Genomic DNA, 27,403 nt, shown 5'->3' on the forward strand with positions numbered 1-27,403 from the left:
ATAGCTAAAGCAGTGGAGGCAGTGCCTCAGGACATCTCTATTAGAAAGTGCTGTTTGCGGCTAAAATTGAGTTTTGGTCCTGTCAGATCACATAACCGTTATGCATGCGACTTCATCAGTGCATCCTGGCAACCATGTATTTGACATTTTCCCATTTTCCTGATGGCCATACTGCAGAGGTCATTTCAGTTGACAACAGACAGCATGGTCAAATTTGTCAGCACAGCCACTCACTCAATGGTAAGTCAACAGAAGCAATATTTGATTATTTTAAGGAAAAAAGAGACTAGGTTTCAACTATTATGCAGCCAAAAATACTTGCTAACACAAGCAGTTATTACATTTCTACCATATATTTGTAAAGTTAAGTTGTTGCTTCTTTTTTGGGTGTTATTTTGTAGATACTGTGATACATATTTTAATAAATGAAATATCTGGTAAGAATTGTTTAACAGGCAATGTCCTCCATGATTATTCCCATATTTTGCAGTGAAAAATAGATGGAATCAAGGATGAGCAGAGACACTGAACTACACAGAAATGTGTTTGCAGTATCCTCCTTTAGCTGGAAAAAGAGAAATGAACTTGTGGATGCAGAACTACACTACTGATTTACTGTAATTTGGATTTGTGCATCACTCTGGACAAAAGCTGTTAAATGATTGTAAATTTAAGTGTAGTGGTGTAAAAGTATTAAGTCAAAAGGACAATAATTAGGTTAAGTAATAATATCTTAAATTTGCATAATTTGCATATTTCAACATCTTTCATCTTTTTTATTTCAGGGATTTTTTTGCAGTTTTGGAAGACAAGGTGCTGAAACATATGAGCTGCAGAGCTTCAATAACTGCACATTGTAGTATAAATTTAGAATTTCCAAACTTTGCAAATGGTACAGTATGCACAGTAATATATCTGTTTATAGGTTAGGGCTGTCACCTTGTCAGAAAGCAAAATTTGAATAAATTTGAATTAGCATGTGTTTGAATAAATTCAAACATAGCCAATAGAACATATTACAATCAAGCAAGCAGCATGACTAAAGGCCATGTTACACCAGAAAGTACAGAGTGAAACTTATTTACACCATCTTTTCTAGCTAGTTGAAAACATGCAAGCACTTGTTGGCCAAAAACAGCTTGCCAAACTTCTTTTTCTTGGCTTGTTTTGTCCCTCTGGCATTTTGTTACCTGTACTGCACATTATGCCATTTAACGCAAAGAGATATTTTAGGCACAGATAAAATTCTTTGAGCTAGTGAACTTGCTAACTTTGTTTTGATAAGCTACAATACCTTCTTCTATTTTGGACTCTCCAGCTCTCCGTTTTCTCTAAGGTCAGCACTGTCAAGACAATTTGCCACTGTTTGCATTGTATTGCATTGCATATTTCTGTGTCAGAGCTCAGGAACGTTGAATTCAATGCAAAAATTTAGATGTGTAGATTCTAATGTTATCCATTGTAAAACTTGCTCTTGATGTGTTACAATGCCTTGAACTAACTTTGCTTATTGTGTGCTATGAGTCCATTCTGTTCTGAATAGAACATGATTTTTCTGACAATAACTAGAGATGAAGCGCTCATCACATAATTTCCTTCTCACATACATTGTATACATTGTATTATTTATTTTATTTAGACCACTGTTTATGTATTACCGGTTGTAATATCTTCCTGTTCTTTTGATTTGTTATATCTCATACAGGGAATAGTGTACAAAATGCATCAGATATTTTAAAGCAAACCTGTTTACTGTCCTTCTTTAAGCTGGTCTATTTTGTATGTACTGTGGTCCTCTGTCTTAGCATTGGCAACATCCTACACAGGTTACAGAGTTTATAAAAATACCACGTGGAAACAATTGTGGTTTATGAGCATGGGTTGCTTGTGTTTTCCCAAGTATCCAATACTGGTAGTGATTGGTGAGAGTGAAGACATCATTTAGAAATTTATCAAAAAACACAGTGGGCTTCTTTTCACCAATACACATCTAGAAAAACTTTTTTCCAATGCTGACCTTCTGCTTACTCTCCTCCTTGCCCTTAATCACAGTGATGTATCACCAAGTGAATTGAGGAATGGAGGCACAATCACTTGTGTACATAATTTAAACACAAAGTGGTCTGATCATGTGCAATGCACCTATCACGAATTCAAGTGGTGCTAACTTGTAAAAACCTGTGACCTGCATCACATATAATCCAGATATACAGAGCACCAGTAAAATGCTTAAATACATGTACTTGATTAAATTAAGTTTGTCCATAAACATTGTGTGTCAGAAGAGCTATCAAATAACAAGAATAAGAGTTTCATTGGATCAAAGTCTCCAGAAATTATAGACAACACACAGAGTGTGGAGGTTATATTCCATTAACAACACAGAACAAAGGGTTGTTTTTATGAATGATTTGGTATATGATGCTTCTGTTTACAAGACACCTCCTCCTTTTCTAATAACTGTTTTTGAAACATATCATAAAAAAGTTTTTTGGACACCCCATGCATTTGTGAAATATTGCATGAAGAATCACTCTTAGGTCTTCAAGTGCAATTTCTTTTAGTACAGTGGACAGCCAAAATACTAAACAAATCCTAAAAAAGCCATTAAAAACTTAAAATTGATTGGTTCCATAAAAATACATAAGAACTTTTTATTACAATTTTGTTGCTGTGCTTCGTGTCTACATAAAGCCAGTTCATTTGAAAGTTCTTCAGAGACAAAAATGACTAAAACAAGGAACCTAATGCAGGAAACACGCCTGAAGATACAGATTTTCAGCCAGGAAGGGTACATCTGCTGCCAGATAGCCAGGAAGTGCAGATGCAGTCCTTCAGCAGTTGGATACACTCTGCAGAAATACAGATGAACCAACAGGTTGGAAGACAAACAAAGATCTGGGCGTCCAAGGGTTTCTTCAGCAAGAAATGGCCGCATCCTGATCCGCATGTGCAGGGAAAACTGCCGAATGACATCACATGAGCTTCAGCAGCAGTGGTCAAACCAAACTGATGTCCAGTGTGGACTTTTAGGTCATGGCTTAAGGTCCTACAAGGCTGTCAAGAAGCCCCTGATCAATGAGAGACAGAGATTAGCCCGGCATCGTTGGGCCCAAGCACACAAGAACTGGACAGCCAGGAATTGGAAGAAGATTCTGTGGTCAGATGAGTCCAGTTTCCAGCTTTATCCATCTCCTGATAATGTGAGGGTACGCAGAAGGCCAGGCGAAGCATTATCTCCAGCATGTACAGTACCTACTGTCAGGCATGGTGGAGGCAGTATCATGGTTTGGGGATGCATGAGTGCTGCTGGTGTTTGTCATCTCACTGTCTCTGATGGCACATTGAACTCTGCCAAGTATTGTGCCATTCTCGAAAACCCACATGCTCCCTTCTGCATGTGCACTGTTCCGTCAAGGTCAAAACTGGATTTTTCAACAAGATAATGCCCCTTGCCAGTGTGTTCAGTTTTGAACACATTCTCTGTTGTTTGTTGACTTTGATACCGACAATGTTGAGAACTGACGTATTGAAACTGTCAAAAATTTAGTTTTGTTAGTTTTTCTTGTAAACAATAAACAAAAAAATATAATTTGTATTCGTTTCTGTCTGTCTAATGCAGCCACACATTTTGAAACACAAAATAGATTTTTCCCCAAATATTTCATGATATTTGAGATTGTGTACAATTTTAAGGGTGTCCGAAAACTTTTTTCCACCACTGTAATTTTCTAAGACACTTCCAGGCTAGTAATTTCTCTGAGATATTGGCAGGGCCTCCTAATCATCACTTCAAGCTCTGACATCATGTAAGGCTATCTTGCGCAGCATGCTTAAGACCTACTCATAGATATTCAGTGATGGTCAAGTGAAGGGATAGTGAAAGGCTGTTTCAGAACTAATAAGTTTGAGATGATTTTTAGGTTTGTTTTAGATCATTTTTTAGAAGCCAACCTCTTTCACTAGCTGCCACACAACCCAAAAGCAGAATATTTGCACTGCCATGCTTAATAGTTGGTGAGATGGTCTTTTCGTCAAATGCTGCTACTGTTTTCTTCATATGCACTGTTGGAGATTGTGGCTAAAAAGTTCATTTTGAACTTCTACTGTCCAGAAGAGTTGTTTCCAGAATGACTGTCTTATCCAGATTTTACTTTACAGACTTAAAATATTAACTGTTGTGCTGAGGTTGCAGGTGAGATTTCCCGCTGATTTGTGCATCTAAACGGTGGTACACAGTGGATCTGTGAACCAGTGGTCAGCTATACCTTCCTGCAGCTCCCTTGTAGACGTAATATGGGTTTGGCTTTGCCTCTCTGCCCTGCAGACCTGCAGTTTTGTCTTAAGGTTTTGGTGGTTTTCCAAATCTCATCTTGACTTCCACAGTTCCCTTTAACTTCCATTTTAAATTACATTTCAGACATTTCAAGCTGGAAGTGCCATGATATGTTTTTACAGCCTTACCTGCTAGGCATTAGTTATTAGTATTTTCATATCATAGAGTAGTCCATGGTTTTTGAGTGTTACAACAAGGTTTGAAGAGTCAGATTTTGTCTGCCTTATGAGCTAGTTACATTATGAGACCTCACAGTAGTCAGATGCTCTGTTTATTTTTTAAGTTCATTAAATAAAAAAGTGTGGAACAGAAGTCTCAGTTTTTATGTCTGTTTGCTTCATGGCTGTATTTACTTCTTTTTACTGCAAAAACTCAACAAAATAGGTAATTTACCCATAGGTGGCCATATTTTTGCATACAACTGTATGTTCATTAAAACAAAACATACATCCCACATTTGTGTAGCTTATTTATCAGCCACATACTTTCTTTGACACTCTCTGCTGTCAAACTTTGAAGCAGTTTGAATAATTTCCTTTCAACTATTGTTTGAGCTCCTCCTCTGTGATTAGAAAAGTGACGATAATTCCAGTTGCTTGATAGATGATCCCACCTTCAATCTGTTCCTGCCGTAAACAGACTGTGAGACACTTTGAACTGCTTTTTACTTTTCAGGAATGAATTTCCTCTGTGGCAGAAAAGCCATTACAAGCTGTCAGAAACTCCTGTAGGTTCATCTGGGCCATTAAGTCATGTAGGTCAGTGTAACCGAATTGACCCAAGCATCCTGTTTATTTTTTACTCTACACATTATCTCAAATATTAATGAGCATTTTCAGTCTTTTGTGGATATAATTTACACCAAAAGGCAAAATCACTCCTTGGGAAATTGTATAACCTACTTTACTTTGCTTCTGAGGTAACCACAGACTATTTAAACAGTTGCTATTTTGATCACTTTGTAAATGTCCAGTATTCTGTGTACAATTATTACTCAAAGAAAACATTTGAATGTGTAAAGCTATCCCCTTGATTTACATATTTTCTATAATTTCTAGATCAAATATTTAAGTGTTAGCTTTGATGAATGCCTTTTTAATGTAGTATTCACAAACTTAATGATTCCTTAAAAAAACATAATAATTCCAAAAGTATGCTACTGCAGTTCTCTCTTATACAACACCATAACATGAATTCTGAATACTCTCAGCCCCACTGTAGCAGCTTCTCCATAGACCGTAGTACAGTGATTGCTTTGGGAGGCAGCCAGCAGATTGTCCCTCACACAGAACCACCACACCTTCAGGTCCCACAGTGGAATCCCAACCCTGTGGAACATCATCTTCCAGACAACAGGTACATGTGTTCATAAAGTGTTTTTTCTGTCTAAGATGGAACATTAGCTTTAATGTACTTTTACTTTTTTTCTGGTGTTTGAAACCCATGGATGTTTATTTTCAGTGAACAAGCTGGTGAGGAATTCTTGAGATGCATTGCAGCCAACAAACCTCTCCCAGACTATCTGAAAGGGGACATGGCATACAACCTTGCTGATGCATTTAAGTCAGCCAATGCCCTGAAAGATGCAGTAAAATCAGACCCCGAGTTCAAGAAGCATGTCACCAGGAGCCGAAGTCGTGGCAGAAGCCGTGGGAGATCTCGAGCGAAGAGCCATGCATGCAGCAGAAGCAGAGGAAGAAGCAAAAGTCGTGCCCGTGGCAAGACTCGACCTAGAAGCAAAAGCAGGGCAAGAGGCAACAGCAGGGCTCGCAGTCGGAGTCGAAGCAGGAGCAAAAGCAAGAAGAAAAGTCATGTACGGAGCAAGAGCCGGGTTAGGAGGTCCAAGTCACGAAGCAGTAGCAGTGAAAAGAGCCATGCCAAAGACAAAAAGAGAAAGAGGAGCCCTAGCCACAGCTGCAGCAGCAGTGTTAGCAGCAGTAATAATCTGACAGGGAAAAGTTTGTTAGAAGGACTGAAGCTGGTCATGAACAGCAAAGAACTGGAAGAGCGGTTGCCCACCCTGAAAGATGCCATCCTCACTATTCAGGTAGAGCTCATCATTCATCCTACAAAATGTCTTGTTTTAGTGGGTTATCAGCAGACGTCTGCACAGAAAGTGTGATTCTTGAAGAAAGTCTGTTTCGATATACCAAGGCCGTTTTCATAATACATACCCAAATTGAGAGTTTCATTCTAAGGTAAAAGTTATGCATCAACCACATATAGCAGTAGTTTGTCTTACAGGTTGTTGTCTGCCATAAATTCACAAGAATAAAACCTATACAGCTACATTTCAAACATAACTACTAGAAGGTGTAAACCATAAATATCAGTGCATCTAGTGTTTTTAATAAGATAATCTTGTGTTATAAGAAAATGAACTTGTGGCTGCAGCTCTCACTGGGTGGTATGACAGTGACAGGCCACAGACTGAAAGGGATGTTAACTACGTGATGTGACCAGTCAGGAAGTGAAACAGAACGTAGAATGTGCACTGAAGGCCAGCATTGGTAGTTTGTTTTTGAGTGTAACTGAGAAGCTGAGTATTAGTAGAGCCTTGCCTCTGTGCATGTCTTTACTTGTTACATAGTACAAATTTCTACATTCACTGATTAATATAATTAATTAAAATAGTCAATCACATAATTGTTCTGGACTAAAATAGTATACGTCATCATCTCAGATTAGACTTGACTTAACCTGCAAAGACTTAAATACATGGGTGAACAGGCAGGTAAAGAAGTACATGCATAGACTGTACCTCCTTGGGCTGTTCCTCATTATTCCCTAAAGTCTAGTAGCCTGGTAAGATAACAAAGTGAAGGAGCTAGCATGTATTAAGTGTATGTCATTGTTGTGTTCTCTTCTGTACAGGCCTCTGATGAAAGCAAAAAAAGGCAGTGTGTGCCAGATGAGTACAAACCTCCGCAACATGACAGTCAGGAAAATTCAGCATCACTGGAAACTGATAGTATGCTCCTTCCCCATGACAGAGTAGGCAGTGACTTCTCTTGGCTCCAAGGACAAAGTCAAGAAGACACCACAGTTCAGAAAGCTGATGAGCTTGAAGATGAAGAGTCATTCTTGTATGGGAATGAAGACACCGGAGGAAAACAACCCAATAAATCATCTGCAACCCTTTTTGCACCATTTTCCCAGATGTCAGAACAAGGTAAACTACAAGGAATGGATGTTTCTGCTCTTTGCAGTCAACAGCATGAGTCCATTCTCAGTGGCTCTGGGAATCTGCTTGATCTGAAGCAACACCTTCAGATAACCTCCTCAAGACTAGCGTCTGCCAAGCTGGACAGCACTGAGTGTGAGAAGATCAAGAATATATTAAAAAGTCAGGGCACAGCAGACATCAGCAAGATCATGGTGAAAAAGCATGGGCAGAAGGAGGAGAAGCAGCCTCCTGCACTTCTTGATTCTAACCTAACAGCAACAAGCTTGGCAATGCCAGCAATGAATAACCCTAACATACAGCAAGCTCTGGAATCCCTACAGTCTCTGATCAAAGGTGACAATCCTCTTTTAAATGAAAGATTCGACTTGTGGAACATAAGTATTTTATTTTTTATATTTATTTACCATAAATACACATTGTGATCAGCTTGTTAATTGGTTACATTATTGTGGCTTGCAGCTACAAATCATAGACACATGTATTTTATGACATTATTGTAATGAGCTGCTGGAAACAACTGAGTACAAAAAGTCTTAAATTTCACTTGGTGGACCCTGCAGAAACCCCAAATTAAAAGAAAAAAAAACACACATACACAATAGCCAGCTTTATACTTTGAGATGACCAGTCACTTGGTGTAAACAAGGATCTCAAAACTCTCCTCATCTGTTAAATCTAATGTGTAGGCATGGTTAATGTCAAAACATCTATAAAAGCAATTGTTTGCATGAATTTTTTGTGCATTTAGTTGCCCAATTGTTTTATTTTAGAATTATAGGTTGTGTTAAGTTGATTTTTGATCAGTTTATCCCCATTTGTCAAGGATAAGATTTTGTGAATGTGGAAGTGTACTCACTCATTTGGAAACAGATACCATCTGCCCTGATGATTTATCGTGTCTGTCTATTGTTTAATGCTTTTGATTTACACAGGATTATGTAATTCTTTACTTTTTTAGCAACAAAGGAGAAGCGGGCAAAAAGTGATGGCAGTGGTACATTTCAGACCTCTGATAAACACAAGGTAGGAGATCTTCAAGATATGTCATTGACTACACAACATCTGAGTATGAAAGGTAAATACAAAGAATAGCTAAACCCCTTAGTTTTGAAATTGTGTTTCCCAGGCAAGTGGCAATGTGGAGAGGAAGAGAGAGAAACAAGCCAGAATAAGTAAAATGGAATCATTGATGAAGGAACTGGAGGGATTGTTAAAACAGGATGGTAAAGCAGTTTTTTCTTGGTCTTTATTGCCTTCCACACACTAAAAGTCTCAATATGTTTCACTGCTTCTCTTGTCCATTTGCAGGGTTGAGTTTTCTGACACCAGTGATTGGGTTTTTCTGCCAGAAATGTGAGGAGTTCATTGGAGATTTGAATTGTGCTGAAAACCATGCAGCCATCCATCAACACAGTAACTCTCACAGTGTAAGTACCTCAGTAAGTCCTTTTGCATAGGGCTGGTAATATTTTATACTTGTGTCAATAAATCCCATGAAAAGACCTAAACCAAAAGTGAATGTATCCTGTTAGCAAGTACCGTGTGTGAATCCAAAGCCTGATATGCACATAGATGATGAATTAAAGTGGAACCAACATGAAGTGTCTTAGTGAATTGTTGGGCCACCAGAATGAGCCTCCCGAACAGCTTCAGTGCTCCTTGGCATTGATCCTCCAAGTCTCTGAACTCTACTGCAGGGATGAACACCATTCTTCTAAAAGATATTCCCTCATTCAACACATCAGTCCAAAATCTCCCACAGGTGTTCAGCTGGGTTGAGATCTAGTGACTGTGAAAGCCACAGCATCTGATTCACATCATGCTCATCAAACCATTCAGTGACCCCTTGTGCTTATTTGCTATATTTATTCTCTCATTTGTTTAGATTTTTCCTTTAAGTTTTCATCTATCTGTGTCTTATTCCTCTTTGCCATAGAGCTCCGCTGTTGTTCAATAACTATTTAAAACACATAAATGAGCCACACTGTTGGATGACATGTTCCTTTATTACCATGAACACACACCCTAGAGTTAACCTACACATACTTGTTGCTCCAAATACTCACCAGAGTTCCAAATATGGATTAATCTGCTGCTGAAAATGAAATGTGCTATTTTCTCACTGTTTGAATAATGTTTGCTAAGAAATGTCTGTTTTTTTGTTTTTTTAGCAGAAAGGGCAGATAAGCGAGCATGCTGGAGACAGCAAGGGACACTCAGACTATTTTAGCAGTGGCAGTAACAGACACCCACTCCCTTCCGACAGGAGAGATCACAGGGACTACAGCTACCATAGAGATTCAGCAGACCACAGAAATCACAGAGATTATCAACAAGACTGGAGGGATGAGAGAGATCACAGAAACAAACTCAATGATGACTGCAGAAATTACAGGGAGAGGAAGGAAAACATGTTGTTGAAAGAAGAGATGAGTAAGGAGAGGATGCTCATAACGGTGTCCCGTGGCCTGACACCTCCCTCAAATGTCAGGGTCAAGGAGGAAGTGAACAAGGAGCAGACCATCAGGAGCTGTAACAAAGTCAAATTGGAAGATGCAAACAAGGACAGCAGACAAAAAGATGAAAGCAGTGATGATAGTGTTGATGACAAAGGAAAATCACCTAAAGTAAAATCACCTAAAAAGAAAAAGAAGAAGAAGGAGAAAAAGAAGAAGAAAGAGAAGAGGGACAAGTCCTAATTCTTGTATTATACTTCTCAGATGGTGTCAGCTGCTTCTTGTTGTCCAACTTAAAGGTCCAAGTTTCATCAGTACACTTTTATCAGTTTCATAATTTTCTCTTCCCGGTCAGTTCTTTTTTGTTGGTGTGATCAGAAGACAGAGGTAGGCCATCAGGAGTGAGTCACCATTGTGACTAAAGGAATGGTCTGACATGTTAGAAATTGCACTTGTTTGCTGTAAACCATTTTTAAAGAGAAGATAAATATCAATTTAGTCTTTGTGTGTGTAGCACAGAGATGGCTCTTACCTATAGTTAGCAGGGGATGTTTGTTGGAGGTTCTCCACTCCTGATAGAACAGCTTGCAGTGTTTTTGCTAATCAAGATCATCTCACACACAGAAGAAACTCATATATATTTATCTGAGTGCATTTTCCAAAATGTCAACATGCTCCTTTTGCTAAGTGGTTACCTACAGATCTATGCATGAAAAAGAAGATGCTGATGTTTGAAATGTGTCATCCCACTCTGGTTTAATGTTTTCAATTAAATGTAAAAAAAAAAAAAAAAAAGTTGTGAGTTATTTTTGTCAACATATTCATCTTTCTTGATACCATTGCTACTGTGTGCATATTTTCCAAGGACCAACAGCTCTGTAATGTTAGAAATGTAATATGTGAATTTGCATTTTTTCATTTTTTGTTTTGACTTGTCTACATTTGTATCTGAAATGTAACATTCAAATTAAATTAACCCATGAGTTCTTCATCTCTGTGCAGTCAATTGGCCATAACATTTTACTTAAGGCAGAAGCCTGGACAGCAATGATAGAAAACAACCTGCAGTTCAGAGTAATGCTGAATCTTCTACCGAACTACATTTATATACAGTATATTATAGTTTTCTCGATTTCGTTGTGGCAACAAACATAATCGTTGTCACAAGTATTATATTTTGGAGAGAAAAAAGTGCTACATTTACCGACCACCTGGGCTTGCAGTGAGGAGGTTCAAAACTTTTCCCTCCAGAGATCAGAGTGTGCATCTGGTGTCCCACCTGTGGCTCTTTGGTTAAGGAAGAGACTATTCACTGCTGATAATCATGATGTGTTTTGCGACTCAAGTCACCGCTGACTACTTCTAAACCTCCGTCACCCTAACTTTGAATGCCTAATTATAACCAAAAAGTTGAATAATGCTGTAATCACTGTGAGTGCGTATTGTATTGCTAGATTAGATGTTTTAGTGGAAAACAGATCAAACATGTTGGAGATGATTTTACAGATACACTATCAGCAATTTTGCTACTTTCCAGATACATCTCACAGCATTACATTTCTTTCAAAATGGGTTAATGTTTTCCAAATAAGTTATAAATAAACATATGAGAGGGTTGTTTTACTGGGGCAGTACTTCTGTAGCTATGATAATGTCACAGACTTCGCACTTGTATATGAGAGATTGTATAAAAACAGACCTTCTCTACAGCAGACATTTTGACTAGTCACTGGTGTTCCTATTAAGATTCACACTGGCTTTGTTCTGCTCAGGTGTCTATCAAGCCTTGGTAATGTAACAGTGAGTCAACATGAACAACAGAGAACTACAGCAGACATTTTGGTGTGTCGTAGCAGGAAAGGTACTGGTGGTTGATAACATACATTATCAACTGTTCCATTCAGGTGGGTTAGTTCCAGGGTTCTGGTATTGTGCACCTTGGTGTACCCTAGTATCCCAGTTTAGAGTCTCATTCTGAGTTGGATCTTATTCAGGTTATGATGTTTACATGCAACTTGAGAAAGCTGGCTATTTAATAACCTGGCATCTAGTATATTAGTACTCCAGGTAGCATATCCACGTTTCTGAAACCAATATAAGTGCAACAGCCAGGATACGTCAAGATCCTGATCACAACCACACTCATGCATACCTAAATGGCTTACTGGTGCACTGAATAGAACTATGCCATCATTAACAAAAAGTGTTTCACCTGTGCTTCTCCAGCCATGACAAGTCAAAAAGTTTACCATGATTAAGGTCTGTTAAACTGATGTCTAAACTGGCATTCAGACATCAGGTCTTTCCTGCTGTAATATGTCAAATGCCATCCATATAATCTGTCTTTGTATGGAGGTTAAACAAATCAGATTGTTGAATGAATGGTTGTATTATAAAGTCATCTTTTTACTCTGTTACAATATATTCAGATGTACTGTAAAGCTGTGTCACCTGAAAAGGGCAAAAATAGTTTCATAAGATAAAAGATGCTGTATGTTCTAATTAATATGATGAACAATTTCCCCACAGAACTACTGTAAAATAATAAATTAAATATATAAAGACATGTCTCTTCCAATTAGATTACTGAACTTGTAGCTAGATGGCTGTTACCAACACAGCACTCAACCCAGTAAACCAGCAAAAATGTTAATTTCCAAGGTGAGTGTCCTCCTCTTGTGTAAAAATCCAGAAGATACTGAAGAAAACACAATAAGATGATGTTTGCTGAGTGTCTGAGTCAAAATAAGAAAGGGGACTCTTTCAAATGTCTTTATGTCCAGTGCAAGGTAACAATCATAAGTTGATGTTAATGATATTTTTCCTTAAGTTTTCTGTATATACTGATACTTGATTCACAAAATTGAACTGGTCTTGGATATCCTTGAATATCCTATTATAATCCAGGCCAGCTACTGAAATAAGGCCTCAAATGCTGCTGGACAGAACCTATTATTACTGGATATGAATAGTAATTCTATAAAGGTTTATGGAATAAGGAAACAAATGTTTACATCTCTTTACAGCACAATTTGTGCTGTAATGAGATTCTGCTTGATGAAAGTTACAGTGAATTCAGAATCACTCTGTAATAACACTTTTTTAAAGTTGGAATTGTTTCAGATCAGTCTTAATTGTCCCTTTGTGGCAGAACTTTTTATCTGGTGTTTTACTTCACATTTGGTAGATTGTATCATTTATTATCAGAGTGGTTTTAAAATCATGATGCAGGGGTTTGATAAAATAAAAGTTGCTGCTACAAAGAGAAATAGTCTCCAAAATAAAGTGTGTCATGACCAATGTTCCCTCTAAGCTGTGCGCCTGTGCAATCGCGCACAGCAAAACTATGTAGTGCATAAAATAACAGTGTGCGACAGTGTGCACGTCTGATGTTGCTCACAGTGGTCCAAGGAATTCTCAGGGAGTTTGTGTGTATGCCAGACACATGAAAAATTAGGGGAAACATTGGTCATGACTAAATAAAAAAAAAAACTCCTACAGTAATTAGGACTGTGTGTTCTTCATTTGAAATAATTAAACATCTTCTAGTGTTCTGAGTTACTCAGTGGTTGAAGAAGTTCTTAAAATACTACTCAAGTAAAAGTAACAATACCACACTGTCAAACACACACACACACACACACACAAAATCAAAAAACTGTATTGTCCACAATTACTTGAGTAACATACAGAACTATGATCATCAACTGTGGTTCAGCTGACCATACAGACTCCAAAACAGAGCTTCTTTACCAACACCATAACCCCATCAGAACTGATTCAAATGTACTACATAAGCCATTAGGTGGCACATCCCCAATCACAAAAGGCTTCACGATTACGGATTGAATTTTGAACAGTCCAATGGCATATTGTTACACAGTTAAAGTCATACAGTATGTGGATTCTCTGATAACATCAGTTTGGATATGAAGATTCAGTAGAATGAAGACATCCTGGCAAACAGAACATTTACTAAGCTGTTGTACCCAGGGTTGGCCAGTAGATTCTCTTGGATACATACAGTACAGTACAACAATGTGACTGTCAAGACTACCTAACACTGTAATGCTTAATTTCCAGAGAAGAGAGAAGAATTCTTCCTCATCACAATATTCATCACAATACACAGGTTTGCCATGAAATGTCTGAAGTCTGTCATGAAGTGTCTGTCTGTGTGTTTGTCTGTCTCTGTGTTGCCTGCCCCTCCCCCTTGCTCTCTGTCTCTCCTGCTGGGTCTGCCTGCTTGCCACTCCACACCTGCCGTGCCTCTGCAATCAAGCTCATCTGTTTCCCATCAGCTCACTCAGGGTGCACTTGCTCCTGCCTTCAGTCCCCGCCGGATCGTCACTCCTAGCACATGGTTTGTGAAGAGAGAAGTTTGGTCTTCTTACTCTTGCGTCAGCTCTACCAAGTAGTGCAAGTCTGTTCCTAACTTACCTGTTTTCTCTGTTCTGTTCCTGCCTGCCAGCCCACCTGCCATTCCCTCCAGTCTGCCTGCCACTCTACTTTCCCATTGGGACTAGCACCTCCAGTAGCACAACCTGTTTGTCCTGCAGTCTGTGTTCTGTGTCTTGGGTTCCTAGCTCAGTTGTGACAGTTATACAACACTGGACAGTTTGGTGATTTTGCTTTGCTGCATTCCTGTCAGTGTGTCACTGCAAGTCACAACAGGCCACTGTCTGAGGCAGCCTGTTGTTTAAAGAGTGAAGTCCATTCTGCTGCCTCTGTTACTTTCACTTAAATGCCTGTATGACTTCACAACAGACTGATCAGAGTGTGCACTGTGCTCAAGAATTCACCTGGAGTCCAAAGACCCACGTCGTTTGTCATATTTGTCTGAAATACAACAAATAAGCATATAAGACGTCAATGTAGCAAACTTGTTTTTAAAATTCATTCAGCATTCTGCAAATGTGCAGAGCAACAGCTCAGCTTATACCTGCACTGAGAATTAATATTGAGTCAAATGGCCCTAATTAAGGGTCTCTCACGGTGCTGAACCCACTGAGAATCACTATCCAACTCACCAGGCATTGGTATTTTATAATTTTCAAATCAGGAATGAAAAAGGCTAACCCAGATTTTCCAGTTAGAGTCTCCCTGGCCCCTGCTGAATCACCAAAAGGTCTTGTCTGTGTCACTGTAAGATCTGTGAATTCAAATACCCATAACTTCTGTGATCCTATCCTGTACCATTGTTCACCTCACATTTACATACTGTTTGGTCACTGCCCTGTGTGTCCCCCTGACCTCCACTCTGGGTCAGTTTGCTGTTTAGACCCTCTCTATGTCAGCAGACTCACTGTATGCTGGAATATGAATAAATAATCACCAATACATCAAACTTTGAATTAAGGACTTGAAAGTTTTCTTCAACAAGAAAGACTGGAAATGGAGAGAGAGAGTAGGGGAGTGACATGCAGCAAAGGTCCAGGAGTTGAACGGGAGTCTTCACTGCTCAGGCACACACCCTAACCATCAGGTTGCCCCTGTTCTCTCTCTTTTTCTCTCCCCCTCTAACCTTCTCTTTTGCCCCTGCTTCCTGTCTCTTCTGAAGCACCCGAGTGCAAGTGTTATTCAGAGAGGAGGAGAGGATATATAGGAGAAGGCTACGTGGAGAAGGGAGGAAGGACATATACCGGGCAACACACACAGGTAGAGGGGAGGTCTTCTCCTCCTAACTCTTTTTTTCCTGTTTTTCCCCAAGCAGGTTTTGCCCCAGCTGGGTTTTTGTTGTTTTAATTTGTTAGTTTGTTATTTGGGCTGGAGACCTCTAGTAGCTCAGTTATACGTCTTTTTGTTTGATTAAGGTTAGTTTCTTTTCCTCTTTTTATAGGTGAAGGGGAGACGCTGGGAGTGACGGCACATCTTTTGCTCCTTTTGGTTAGGATCTCCAGCCCCTTTTGTTTCCTTTTGGTTAAACTTTGCAGTTTGGGTTTTTTTGATCGATAAAGTTTGGGGTTTGATCATTGAATTTTGTTTGGTATCCTATTTCGTATGCTACAGCCTTTGTTTATTTGTTTTCTTTATGGAGGCAGTAACACCAGTGGCCTATACTATTACAGGTGTGGTGGAATTTTGTATATTAATTGTAATTTTGCTTTGTATAACAATGAATTTATCTTATATACTTGATTAATTTGATGGCAGCAAAACATCTCAAAAAGTTGGGACAGGGTGGTATTTACCATTGTGTAGCATCCCTTATTCTTTTAACAGCTGTCTGTAAACATCTGGGAAGTGAGGAGACCAGTTGCTGGAATTATAGAGGAAGAAGGAAGAGGAATGTTGTCCCATTCTTGTCTGGTGCAGGATTCTAGCTGCTCAATTTTCAGGCAAGTTCAGCACCTGTACTCTTCTCCTGTGAAGCCATGCTGTTGTGATGGATGCAGTATTAATTAATTAGTCTGTAGCTTTAGTTGTACTGTTTTACTCACCAAGGATGACCTGATGAATTTACTGTTATATCCCCACCGTAAATATCTTCCTGAAGAGGAAGATGGCAAATGGTATCTTCATCAGCACCAGAGATTACACCAGTTGTAAATTCCTGAGAGGGAACTGCCTGTCACTGCCTTTTATTGTACCCCAAGTGTTTACTCAGTTGTACAGTAATGTTCTCTGGCAGTTCAATCACAGGGCCAGAGGCATACCACAAAGTATAAAAGGGAGGTGAAACGTTTGGTCGGGGGGCACGCCTCTGAACTGCTTACTGCCGTGTGGTTGTTGCTTCCTCTCTATAGAGATTAAACATTTGGTGCATGCTACCTTGCTAGTCTTGTTCTTTGACTCTCTACAGGCAGACTGGGAAATTTCCATAACACAGGAGTTTAACCTACTCTGATTTAACTCTGGCTGCCTCAGTTGGTGTTAAATGGTACTGCGACAGTGGTTAAGGTGTCTGTAAATTGAGTTTGTGTTCACTTAATTGGAGTTTGTGCGTGTGCATTAGCGCATGTATGGCATGTGTGCGTGTTGGGCAATACAAGCAGAGAGTCCCTCTTGAGCTTCACCCTCAGACAGCACTGCATTAAAAAAAGGCATGATTCTCTACTGGAAATCACCGCATGGGCTCAGGAACACTTCCAGAAATCACTGTCTGCGAATACAGTTCACCGTGACATCCACAAATGCAGCTTATGGCTCTATCATGCAAAGAAAAAGCCATATGTGAACACGATCCAGAAACGCCGCCGTCTTCTCTGGGCCAAAGTTCATTTAAAATGGTCTGAGGCAAAATGGAAAACCACTCTGTGGTTAGATTAATCAAAATTTGAACTTCTTTTTGGAAACCATGGACGCCATGTTCTGTGGACTAAAGAGGAGAGGGGCCATCCAGCTTGTTATCAGCGCTTCATTCAAAAGCCTGCATCTCTGATGGTATGGGGTTACATTAGTGCCTATGATGTGGGCAGCTTACACATCTGGAAATGGACCATCAATGCTGAAAAGTAAATAGAGGTTTTAGAGCAACATATGCTCCCATCCAGGCGTCTTTCAGGGAAGGCCTTGCATATTTCAGCAAGACAGTGCTGAACCACATACTGCATCCATCACAACAGCATGGCTTCGCAGGAGAAGAGTACAGGTGCTGAACTTGCCTGAAAATTGAGCAGCTAGAATCCTGCACCAGACAAGAGGGACAAGATGGGACAAGATTCCTCTCCTATAATTCCAGCAACTGGTCTCCTTATTTCCCAGATGTTTACAGACAGCTGTTAAAAGAATAAGGGATGCTACACAATGGTAAATACCACCCTGTCTCAACTTTTTGAGATGTTTTGCTGCCATCAAATTCAAAATGAGTTAATACTTTCCATGAAATGGCAAAAGGTCTCAGTTTCAACATCTGATATGTTGTTTATGTTCTAATGTGAATAAAATGTGAGTTTATGAGATTTGCAAATCATTGCATTATGTTTTTACTTACCATTTTACACACTGTTTCTCTGCTGCAGCCACCAGCATGCCCTGCCACCCCCTCCCCTGACTCTCAGGTGTAGATAAGTGAGGAAATAACTTCAATCATGCTGATATGTTGACATATACACGCATATGACAGACACATCCAGGTTGACACCTGACACTGCAAGCACTATATAAGTGCATGCTTCAATTGGACTGTGAGGGAAAAAAGGTTGAAAATTAAAAAATTAAAATTGGAAATTGAAAAACTGGAACATGAAAAAAGGTACTGCTATAGGTATTCCTTCCTTTAATCAGTGTGTCTCTACTATCTCTAACTTTTTTCCTTTTTGATTGTAGGAAAGAGAGAAGGCAAATAAATAAATACATGTCAAAAAATAGTTTCTTTTGTCTCTTATTTGAAAACTTGATTAGATATGGCCGCTCTAATGGTTCTTCCAGTTGGATGGTCAAGTGTAACTGGGTCCACTATGTCTGGCGGCATTGGCAGCTGGCATGGTGCTCTTTCTCTGTGGACTGTTGCAATGTTGTGGAGCACCACACATGCTGCCACCACTTCACATGCTCTTTCTGGTGGCACCCGCAAGCCCTGCAGGCATGCAAATTGTGCCTTGATGACCCCAAATGTCATTTCTATCCTGACCCCTGTACTACTGTGAGCTATGTTGTATTTTCATTGCTCTGTAGTTTGAGGGTCAGTATAGGGGGTCATCAAGTAAGGCAGACATGGGTACTTTCTGTCTCCCACCAGCAGGCCATCAATGCCTTTTGAATAATAGAAAGAAACACAATATGTCACAATACAGCATGATGAGTGTAATATAGGCTGATGATATAGGCTGGTGGTCGACACACCTTGGTCAAATCTTTGGCCAAGAGAGGATTCCCGAAAAATCGGTGAGTCATGTACTAACGCAGGCCACCAAGCCTCCAGGATGGTTACCATTAAATGGTGATTGCATGTCATCTGACAAAGGATTTCATTTTAACACAGGCCTACTAAAAAAATTTAACATGTCTAATGTGTCTTTATAAATACAAATATGAATAAATTAAACAATTATTTTTAAGGACAAAATAAAATAATCATGTCAGATCAAATATATGAATACCTGAACATTGATGCTGTGAAATGATTTCTGGTTTACATAATCTGCGATATGTTCTCCCAGTAGTGCCTTAATGGGGATATGGGTGCAGTCAATTGCAACCAATCACCTCTGGAAATCCTTTGGAAAAAAAATAGCTCTGTATGTATGCTTGCCAATATGCATTTTAAAAGTGGGCAAGAACAAATATTTTTTTTACTGTAATTTACCTGCAATCACATAATAAACCTCCTTGATATTCATTACACTTAAATGTGCCAGGAACACAACAAATGCATCCAGGAGTTTAGAGAGAGCAAGTACCACCCTCCAAATTGCATGGCATATGGTATTCTTGCTCAGATGTTCAGCATCACTGATTGAATACATAAAATGTCTGGTAGCAAAAGTAATGTAAACCAAGACACATGGTTTGCTCGACTGTGAGGGCATTACTCTGGCGAGTGGCCTATAGAGACGTCTGGCCCCAGAAGGTGGCAAAGATACTGAATTCCCCTTTCTTAGAGAACATCATCGGGGTACGGCATTGGATTCTGAGTCTCTAAACACCCTTGCCCTGCGGAGTGAGTCTCTCACTATTCTTGCTCCGATATCGACCAGGTCCTCCAAAGGTGCCAGCATTTTTCTTGACAAGATTGTGTGCGGAGGGGTTGTGCTTATACAGGGTAACACCGAGTTAACCACGAACATAAACTGCTCGGAGCAGTTTACCCAGTTTACCCAGAATAACCTTTCAAAGGTACACCTGATGTCACTAAGTTACTCCTGAAGTTACACCAATAAGCCATATTTTGTTCCCTTAGTTTAGTTTTGTTGTGGCCTCGTGATTAATTTGATTTCTAAATTTAGAGTGTTTTTCTGAATCATTCATTTATTGACCCAGTGCATACTGAGGATAATATTTTGGTTGTTTTAAGGGACTGTTCACAAAATGGGCACACAAGAGCAATACAGGCCACTGCAATGCTATTCTTAAATTGGCCTCTCTGTGTTTAGGCTGTGTGTCACTACCCCCAGGTTCTGGACACAACTCGGTCATGCAGCCCCACAAGGAGAGGCCCTTCCCTGGACTCCACATCCCAATACCTAGATGTGCTGGTGGACTGGTTTTAAAAAGACACTAGGCCTGGACTGTTTTAAGCATTTTTTTTTAAACTCACTGTTCTTAATAAACTGTATTTTGTTGCAAAGTCATAACCTGTGTGGTGTTTGGTAGAGTATTCCCTACTAGGACAGGCCAGGAAACACACTAGGGGTTTCTATCGGTTACACATGTACAGACTGTATAAGGTATAAGGTATAAGACTGAATCATTGGCTGTTTTGATTTTATTCATTCATTTCTAAAACGTGTCATGCATTTTTGTGGCATAATATATTCCCACAATTAAATTTGACCAACCCCAATATTTCAAAGAAATATTGAAATAAAGACATTATTTTTGAATAAACAAGTATCAGAACAATCAATTTCAATTTCAACTCAATTTGAAATTAAATGGTTTTTCTGTTAGAATTTAACATATCAGAGAACAGAGATCAAAACTTGTGTATCCAGATGGTTCTTATCAACTCACAAACATTTCAAAGTCCAGGGTTGCAGACAAAATGTAAATAACACCCCAAAAATCATGAGCAACTTCCAAAAAAACTTGCATAACAGTTTTTCTTTCTCTTTCATCAGGGGAAAGGCAACATTGTTAATTCAATTCAATTTCATTCATTTTGCCATTTTACCATGCTAATGTGTTAACCTCAACTAAGGCTGAGTGTTGAACTATCATTTGTATAGCCACACTAAAACATCACTCCAAGTTTGTCAGACATAATGCAATTTCAAGTTGGTTGGGTTGGTTGGTTTAAGGTGGTTTTTTTTTTTTTTTTTTTTTTTTTTTTTGGCTCGTGTTTTTTGGATGTTATTTACACTTTGTCTGCAATCTAAGGGCAACCCTGAACTTTGAAATGTTGATAAGGATCATTTGGATACACAATGAGTTTTGATCACAGGCTATTAACCTTACTGGTTTTTGAGTGAGCTGATGTCCAGGCAATCAGGGGAAGAAAATGATGGATGGATGAAGGAAGTGCTCTTTTCTTAGAGATTTATTATTAATGTTTATCACCGTATAGACTTTAATGAGCCTTGGTACATAGCAGTGGGGCTAAACTTTGTTCTGTGTAATTACAGCAGGACACCAGATCTAAAATCTGCATTGCACAACATTCTGAAAGCTGTCCTGTCTCACTGTTTTGAAATAGATACAGTTCTCATCTGTTCCTATGAAAATGGAGAACCTGAAACTTCCACTGGTTATGAGAGAGCCACTGGGTGGAGTCGCCTAGTGCTTGCTCATGGTGGTTGGTTGGTTGGTTTCATAACTTTACACATTAAGAATGGTTTCCATCAGTTGTCAATTAGGATGATTGTTTTTTTGGTAGCAATTGTTGATGAACCATGGTTGAACTGTTAAATTGGATTTACAGTGTATGTGTGAGTGAGTGAGTGAGAGAGAGAGAGAGAAAGAGAAAGAGAGAGAGAGAGAGAGAGGTTGGGAGTTGGTTAGTTCTTGTCAGATAGGAGAAATGAGACAGAAAGTTGTAGACTGCAGTTTATTGCTTGTTAATAACATTGCTGTCAGCATATTGACTGCTATCTGCTGTTCATCTGCCAATGATTCATGAACAGGAAGTAACAGAAACTACTGGTATCTGTCTCTTCAGGTGTGTTCAGCCTGTATGACCAAATCAGGAACCTGGAACCCACCTACCTGTAAGCTGACGTCATGCGCTGAAAGTACTTTTAACAACTTGTCCAACTGAACTCATTCAGTCAGTGAAACTATCCTCAGGAACAAGACAAAGGAATATATTTATAATTCAGTTCACAGTTTTTTGTACTTTCATTGTGAGGTTTATTGAAAAGGGATTTACAGACAGATGGGGACCGCTCGGTTTGTGGTTATTACCATTTCAATCGTGATTTTCCAGGTAAGTTTCCTGCTGTCATTGTGACTTGACATAACTGGTAGTAAACATTTACTTTTACTGACTAATTACCTTACTTATACCTGATAGGACGCTATCTGTGTGATTTTAGATACATTTATTTCTTCTGACAATTTTATGGATCATTTCAGCATCTAATTTATGCAGCAAACACCTTTTTATTTCATTTATTTGCAACTCTTTATTATGAAACTTTTCAGCTCTGCCACAACATGTTACTGTGTTACAGCCATCCCATAATGCATTACATACCCTAACCTAGTTCCTATTGATCCATAAACATAGAGCCTCTTAGTGTTAATGTGAAACACATATAAACATACGCTATATTGCCAAAGGTATTCAGTCACCCATCTAAATCATTGAATTCAGGTGTTCCAATCACTTCCATGTCCATAGGTGTATAATCAAGCACCTAGGCATGCAAATTGCTTCTACAAACATTTGTGAAAGAATGGGTCGCTCTCAGGAGCTCAGTAAATTCCAGTGTGGTACCGTGATAGGATGCCACCTGTGCAATAAGTCCAGTTATGAAATTTCCTCGCTACTAAATATTCCACAGTCAACTGTTAGTGGTATTATAGTGGAAGCGATTGGGAACAACAGCAACTCAGCCACGAAGTGGTAAATAAAATCACAGAGTGTGGTCAGCAGATGCTGAGGCACATAGTGCACAGAGGCCGCCAACTTTCTAGAGAGTCAATAGTTACAGACCTCTGAACTTCATGTGGCCTTCAGATTAGCTCAAGAGCAGTGCATAGAGAGCTTCATGGACTGGGTTTCCATGGCCGAGCAGCTGCATCCAAGCCTTACATCACCAAGTGCAATGCTAAGCATTGGATGCAGTGGTGTAAAGCATGACACCACTGGACTCTAGAGCAGTGGAGATGTGTTCTCTGGAGTGACAAATCACACTTCTCTGTCTGGCAATCCGATGGACGAGTCTGGGTTTGGCAGTTGCCAGAGAACGGTACTTGTCTGACTGCATTGTGCCAAGTGTAAAGTTTGATGGAGGGGGGATTATGGTATGGGGTTGTTTTTCAGGTGTTGGGCTTGGCCCCTTAGTTCCAGTGAAATGAACTCTTAATACTTCAGCATATCAAGACATTTTGGACAATTTCATGCTCCCACCTTTGTGGGAACAGTTTGGGTTGGCCCCTCCCTGTTCCAACATGACTGCGCACCAGTGCACAAAGCAAGGTCCATAGACAGTTCCCCCTTCACTTTTCCTATCAACAGGAGCATGTCTCTGCCAATTAAGTTAATGGGTGTCTGTGTTGAGTACAACAGGGGTGCATACACCAGTTTACCTTCAATTTTCATGTACAGACTCTCTCAATGATGTCACCTGTTTCTGGTTGATGATCATGACAGGGCAGTAAGAGCCTTGCAGGAATATGGCAGATTCCTCTTTAGGATGCTTAGAGATGACCCGTAGCATCTTTCTACTAACTAGAGTCTTCAACAGGGGTGGAGGTGCAGGTTGGTCGTGGGTGTTTCATTTTACCATGCTGTTTTCAGTCTTTCAGTTCCATCCAAGCACTTCTTGCTGGCAGCTCCCTTGTCTCCTGATTTCCATCTTCTGATTGTGATTTATCACTCCTGGCTGCCTCGCCAATTAAATGTTGCATGTTGCAATGTTGTAAGTTCAGATGGAGCAGGAGATCTTCAGAATCCCTACCGTACCTTACCAAAAATCATTATACTCTTACTTTTAATCACTCAGTGCTTACTGAAAAATGAGGCATTGCACGGAGACAGGGAGAGCTTGGTGCAGTCAAATACATTTACTGTACTAGTATGCAGTATTATACAACAAACCGAGGCTGGTTTATGAACCCAGATGCAGAGCAAGTCACAAATGCTTTCTGATATACCTCCTTGGGCTACCATCTTTTTCAAATAGTTTTTGAAAACCCATAGTAGGTTTTGTTTTCTTACTTTTATGCCTTTCTCTATATCTTTTTAATTTAATATTTTAGATTTTTGAGCTGCTGGTTGGACAAGTTGTCAAAAAAAAGCAAAAAAGCTTACTTTTGAGCTGCCAGTTTCATAGATTAAACCGGTTATCATAGATTAATCCAAAAAAAATCAATTACTATTTGCCTACAGATTATACATATAAAGCCAAAACAGGTAAATATTGATTATGATTAATTAAAATTACATTTTTACTCTCTTAGGCTTCAGCTTCACTGACTGCTAAGGAGCCAACATGTGCGTCTGGATTTGAGTCAGATATGTTCATTTTCAAAGTGAACAGGAACCAACTGAGGCAGGGCGCAAGACTGGGCAGAGGTAAGATCAATCCAGGAAGCGTTTCATACTCATTGCTTAAGGCACACAGACCTGAATGTGCAGTGTTCATTTGTTTCCGACATTCAGTATCATTGTATACAGAGTATTTTAGTTTGTACAGTCTATGGAAGCATCTAGATCCAAATTATAGCATATATGAAATTACTTAACCTTTTTAAAGTGCTCCACAGGCTCAGATGGCTTTCTACAGAGTAGCTGTTCACAGGAAAAGTCTGGGCTTTGTGACCAACACAATTGCTTCTTAATGTCAAGAGAAATCTTGCAAGAGAATACTGGTGATAAGCAAAGCCTGTTGACAGGGAATGACAGACAGAGTGTGACACACAACAGCACAAAATCTGCCCAGAAATCAAGGAACACAACAAAGATCCCAAGGTGTTTACCTGATCTCCAAACTGCCCAGATCCCCATCTGATCCTGTATCCATGGGATGCACCGGAATAAGCCAGATCCATGCAGGGCCCATCTTGCAACCCACAGGACCCAAAGGATCTGCTGCAAATGTCCGGGTGTCCCAGACACCACAGGACACCCTCCATGTCCATGCCCCAACAGGTCAGAACTGTTTTGGTGGCACAAGGTTGGCACAATGTTAGGCAGGTCCCACAGACACTGGATGCTGGTAAAGCCACAATACTTTGTTCAGATGGAGCTTTCACAGGTCAGGCAATGTGTTAAAGCATGATGCAGGCCATACAACACATTCTCCTCCTACTAAGTTTGTGGAGAGTGTAGTGTTACATCTCAAAAACAGTGTGTTTGAACTGTAGGAAAGTCTTTCCAAGCCCCTGTCACAACTCCCCTCCTTAGTGACTTTGTTTTTTTTTTTTATTTTCTCTTGGAAATCACTGTATTTCTCTTGTGTTGTTGTAGTATTTTTAGGTTCATGTTTTATTTTGGAAATTCACCTTCCCTTGTGTTTCTTTTAAGGGCTCTAGTGCTTTTATTTCCACCTCTTGTTATGTTTTCCCTTCTTTTGTCAATCCCTGCTGTGTTGCATTTGTAATAATCCTGTGTCTACATAGTCTGGTCTCCCCCCCTTTTCAGCTGTCGGAGTATTGCATGTTGTTTCCTATGCCATACATTTCTGTGTCCTCCCTATGCATCCCCACTGTTTGCTTCCATTCCATCTTCTGTTTTTCCTCTGCTTCTGTTTTACAATATGTGCTATATTTCTCTTATGTATATAGTGTTTATATATGTATCTGCTTTTTGGATTTCTGTTAATTTGCCTCCTAACAAGTGAGTTTTTGGTTTGTTTTGGTTAAATAAATTGTTTAAACTGCTCGTGTCTGTATCTGGCTTCTTGTTTCTTTGTCCTTTAACCCTAAACCTTGATACCCACAAAGCCTCTGTTTCATTCCCATACTCTACATAATCAGTTACTGAAGACTCTGCTCTCCCAATTCAATTTCAATTCACAATTTCTCAATCACTGAGTTATATCAGATAAATACCAATACTGCATGAAGACCTTCTCAGAATTCATCCTACACATTATCAGCTAAACTATGAACAGATTTCCTGGGTATAAAACTGTGGACGAAGGATTTATTTATTATAGCAAACACAAAACAACAAAAAATGCTAGTGTTAGCTCCCCTGGCAGGAACATGTCATCTATCATAATCAGTCATTTTTTCAACCCAGTTTAGATGAAACCACATCTTCATCTTCACGTTCCAGTATAACAAACACCTCAACAACATGACAGAAGCCTCTATGGCTGCATTCCCATGGAAACGCACACTTGCAGTCCTGCAAAGTATGGATACAGTGATTTGATTTTGAACTGATTTTGATGACAAGGATGTGATCAGTCATCTTTGAGCTTTTCAAGTTACTGTACCTGTCAAAACAAGACATCCACCCAAAAAATCAAACCAAAAGCACAACAAAAACTCACTGGTGATCAGGCGCAAGAAAAACTCCAAAAACACAAGAGGTCCAAACAAATCCAAAAGGAACACAGGGGGAACACAAAGGAGCTGGGGAAGCTGGTGTCCAATGGGGAACCGGAGACCTCGGGGCGGACAGCCTGGGGATTGGAGAGCTACGGGAACCAGAGACCTCGGGCGGCCAGCCCAGGGGCTGGAGAACCAGGCAGATGCTGGGATGAAACAGTGGCAAAGCAAAGTCCCGCCAGAAGGCCAGACAGGAGGGCGACGGCTTCAAAGCAGAGCTCATAACTCAAAACCAGAGGCTGCCGACAGGAAAACACTGAGAGCTGGGCCACCAACTGCTGACAAGGCTGGTGTTAGCCGGACCGCCATGGAGACAACAAGGAGCTGGGGTAGGACAGACCACAGACGGGACAAGTGTCTGCCGACCGGAGACCTGAGGCAGGAGTCAGGCAGACCGCTGATGGGACTGGTGTCAGCCTGGCTGCAGACTGGAGACTGCCAGGTCTTGGAAGCACCAGACAGCATGGGCACCAGGCTGCTGCGCAGCAAAGGCTTGGGGTAGCTGCACAGTGGAAGCTGGAGCTGGTCACTGGAACCCTGGGGCTGGTAGCTGGAACACCAGAGACGGGGCTTGGACTGCTTGGGCTTGGGGGCACCGGACAGCATGGGCTCCAGGCCACTGTGCAGCAAAGACTTGGGGTAGCTGGACAGCAGAAGCTGGAGCTGGTCACTGGAACCCTGGGGCTGATAGCTGGAACACTTGGGCTGAAGCTGGAGCTCAGAACTGGAACACTGGAGACGGGGCTTGGGGGCATCGGACAGCATGGGCTCCAGGCCGCTGCACAGCAAAGGCTTGGGATAGCTGGACAACGGAAGCCGGACTTGGGCCGCCCTGACCTGCTGAAGGCAGATGACCTGCATCCTACTGGAGCGGGCGCGCTGCTATTTTATCTAGGAATATAGACAGGTGTTCACGTCAGGTTTGACATTAGGGCCTTTAGATGCTCAGACTGATTGCTCTACTGCATTGAACTGTCTCCATTCCCCATCGTACTAATCACAAGTTCCCTAAGTTTCTTAACCACGTACAAATCACCACTCCTGCCACTGGTGATAGTGCTGTGTCCCATAAAGTACTGAATAAAAGGCTACCAAAAT

General features: G+C 40.2%; 1 protein-coding gene, 2 long non-coding RNA genes and 1 pseudogene across 5 annotated transcripts; 2 read left to right on the forward strand and 2 right to left on the reverse strand.

Annotated features, from left to right (window-relative positions):
- Positions 1-5,546: 5,546 nt before the first annotated feature.
- On the forward strand, positions 5,547-10,970 carry LOC108886008 (E3 ubiquitin-protein ligase RBBP6; the record flags this gene model as incomplete). The annotated part of the gene is given in 7 exon segments (XM_018680605.1): positions 5,547-5,692; positions 5,798-6,383; positions 7,211-7,856; positions 8,482-8,546; positions 8,650-8,746; positions 8,832-8,950; positions 9,695-10,970. Coding segments are annotated over 7 exon segments (2,187 nt in total), but the record flags the coding sequence as incomplete, so codon positions are not given.
- Positions 10,971-13,624: 2,654 nt separating this feature from the next.
- Positions 13,625-16,137, reverse strand: LOC127139294 (uncharacterized). Its single transcript, XR_007809464.1, has 2 exons — positions 14,420-16,137; positions 13,625-14,332 (listed from the first exon to the last, which is right to left on the reverse strand). It is a non-coding gene; the product is annotated as an uncharacterized LOC127139294 (long non-coding RNA).
- Positions 16,138-18,302: 2,165 nt separating this feature from the next.
- LOC108886011 (putative nuclease HARBI1) lies at positions 18,303-19,813 on the reverse strand (annotated as a pseudogene).
- A 1,832-nt stretch (positions 19,814-21,645) lies between these two features.
- LOC108886010 (uncharacterized) lies at positions 21,646-25,186 on the forward strand. 3 transcript variants are annotated; one of them, XR_001961335.2, is made up of 3 exons: positions 21,646-22,004; positions 24,206-24,320; positions 24,502-25,186. It is a non-coding gene; the product is annotated as an uncharacterized LOC108886010 (long non-coding RNA). The 3 variants fall into 3 exon arrangements; XR_001961336.2 differs by having other exon boundaries at positions 21,649-22,004; positions 24,641-25,186; XR_001961337.2 differs by having other exon boundaries at positions 21,651-22,004; positions 24,745-25,186.
- The last annotated feature ends 2,217 nt before the right edge of the window (positions 25,187-27,403 follow it).

The sequence above is a fragment of the Lates calcarifer genome, unplaced genomic scaffold, assembly GCF_001640805.2.
Source record: "Lates calcarifer isolate ASB-BC8 unplaced genomic scaffold, TLL_Latcal_v3 _unitig_1061_quiver_1953, whole genome shotgun sequence".
NCBI classification, from domain to species: Eukaryota; Metazoa; Chordata; class Actinopteri; family Centropomidae; genus Lates; species Lates calcarifer.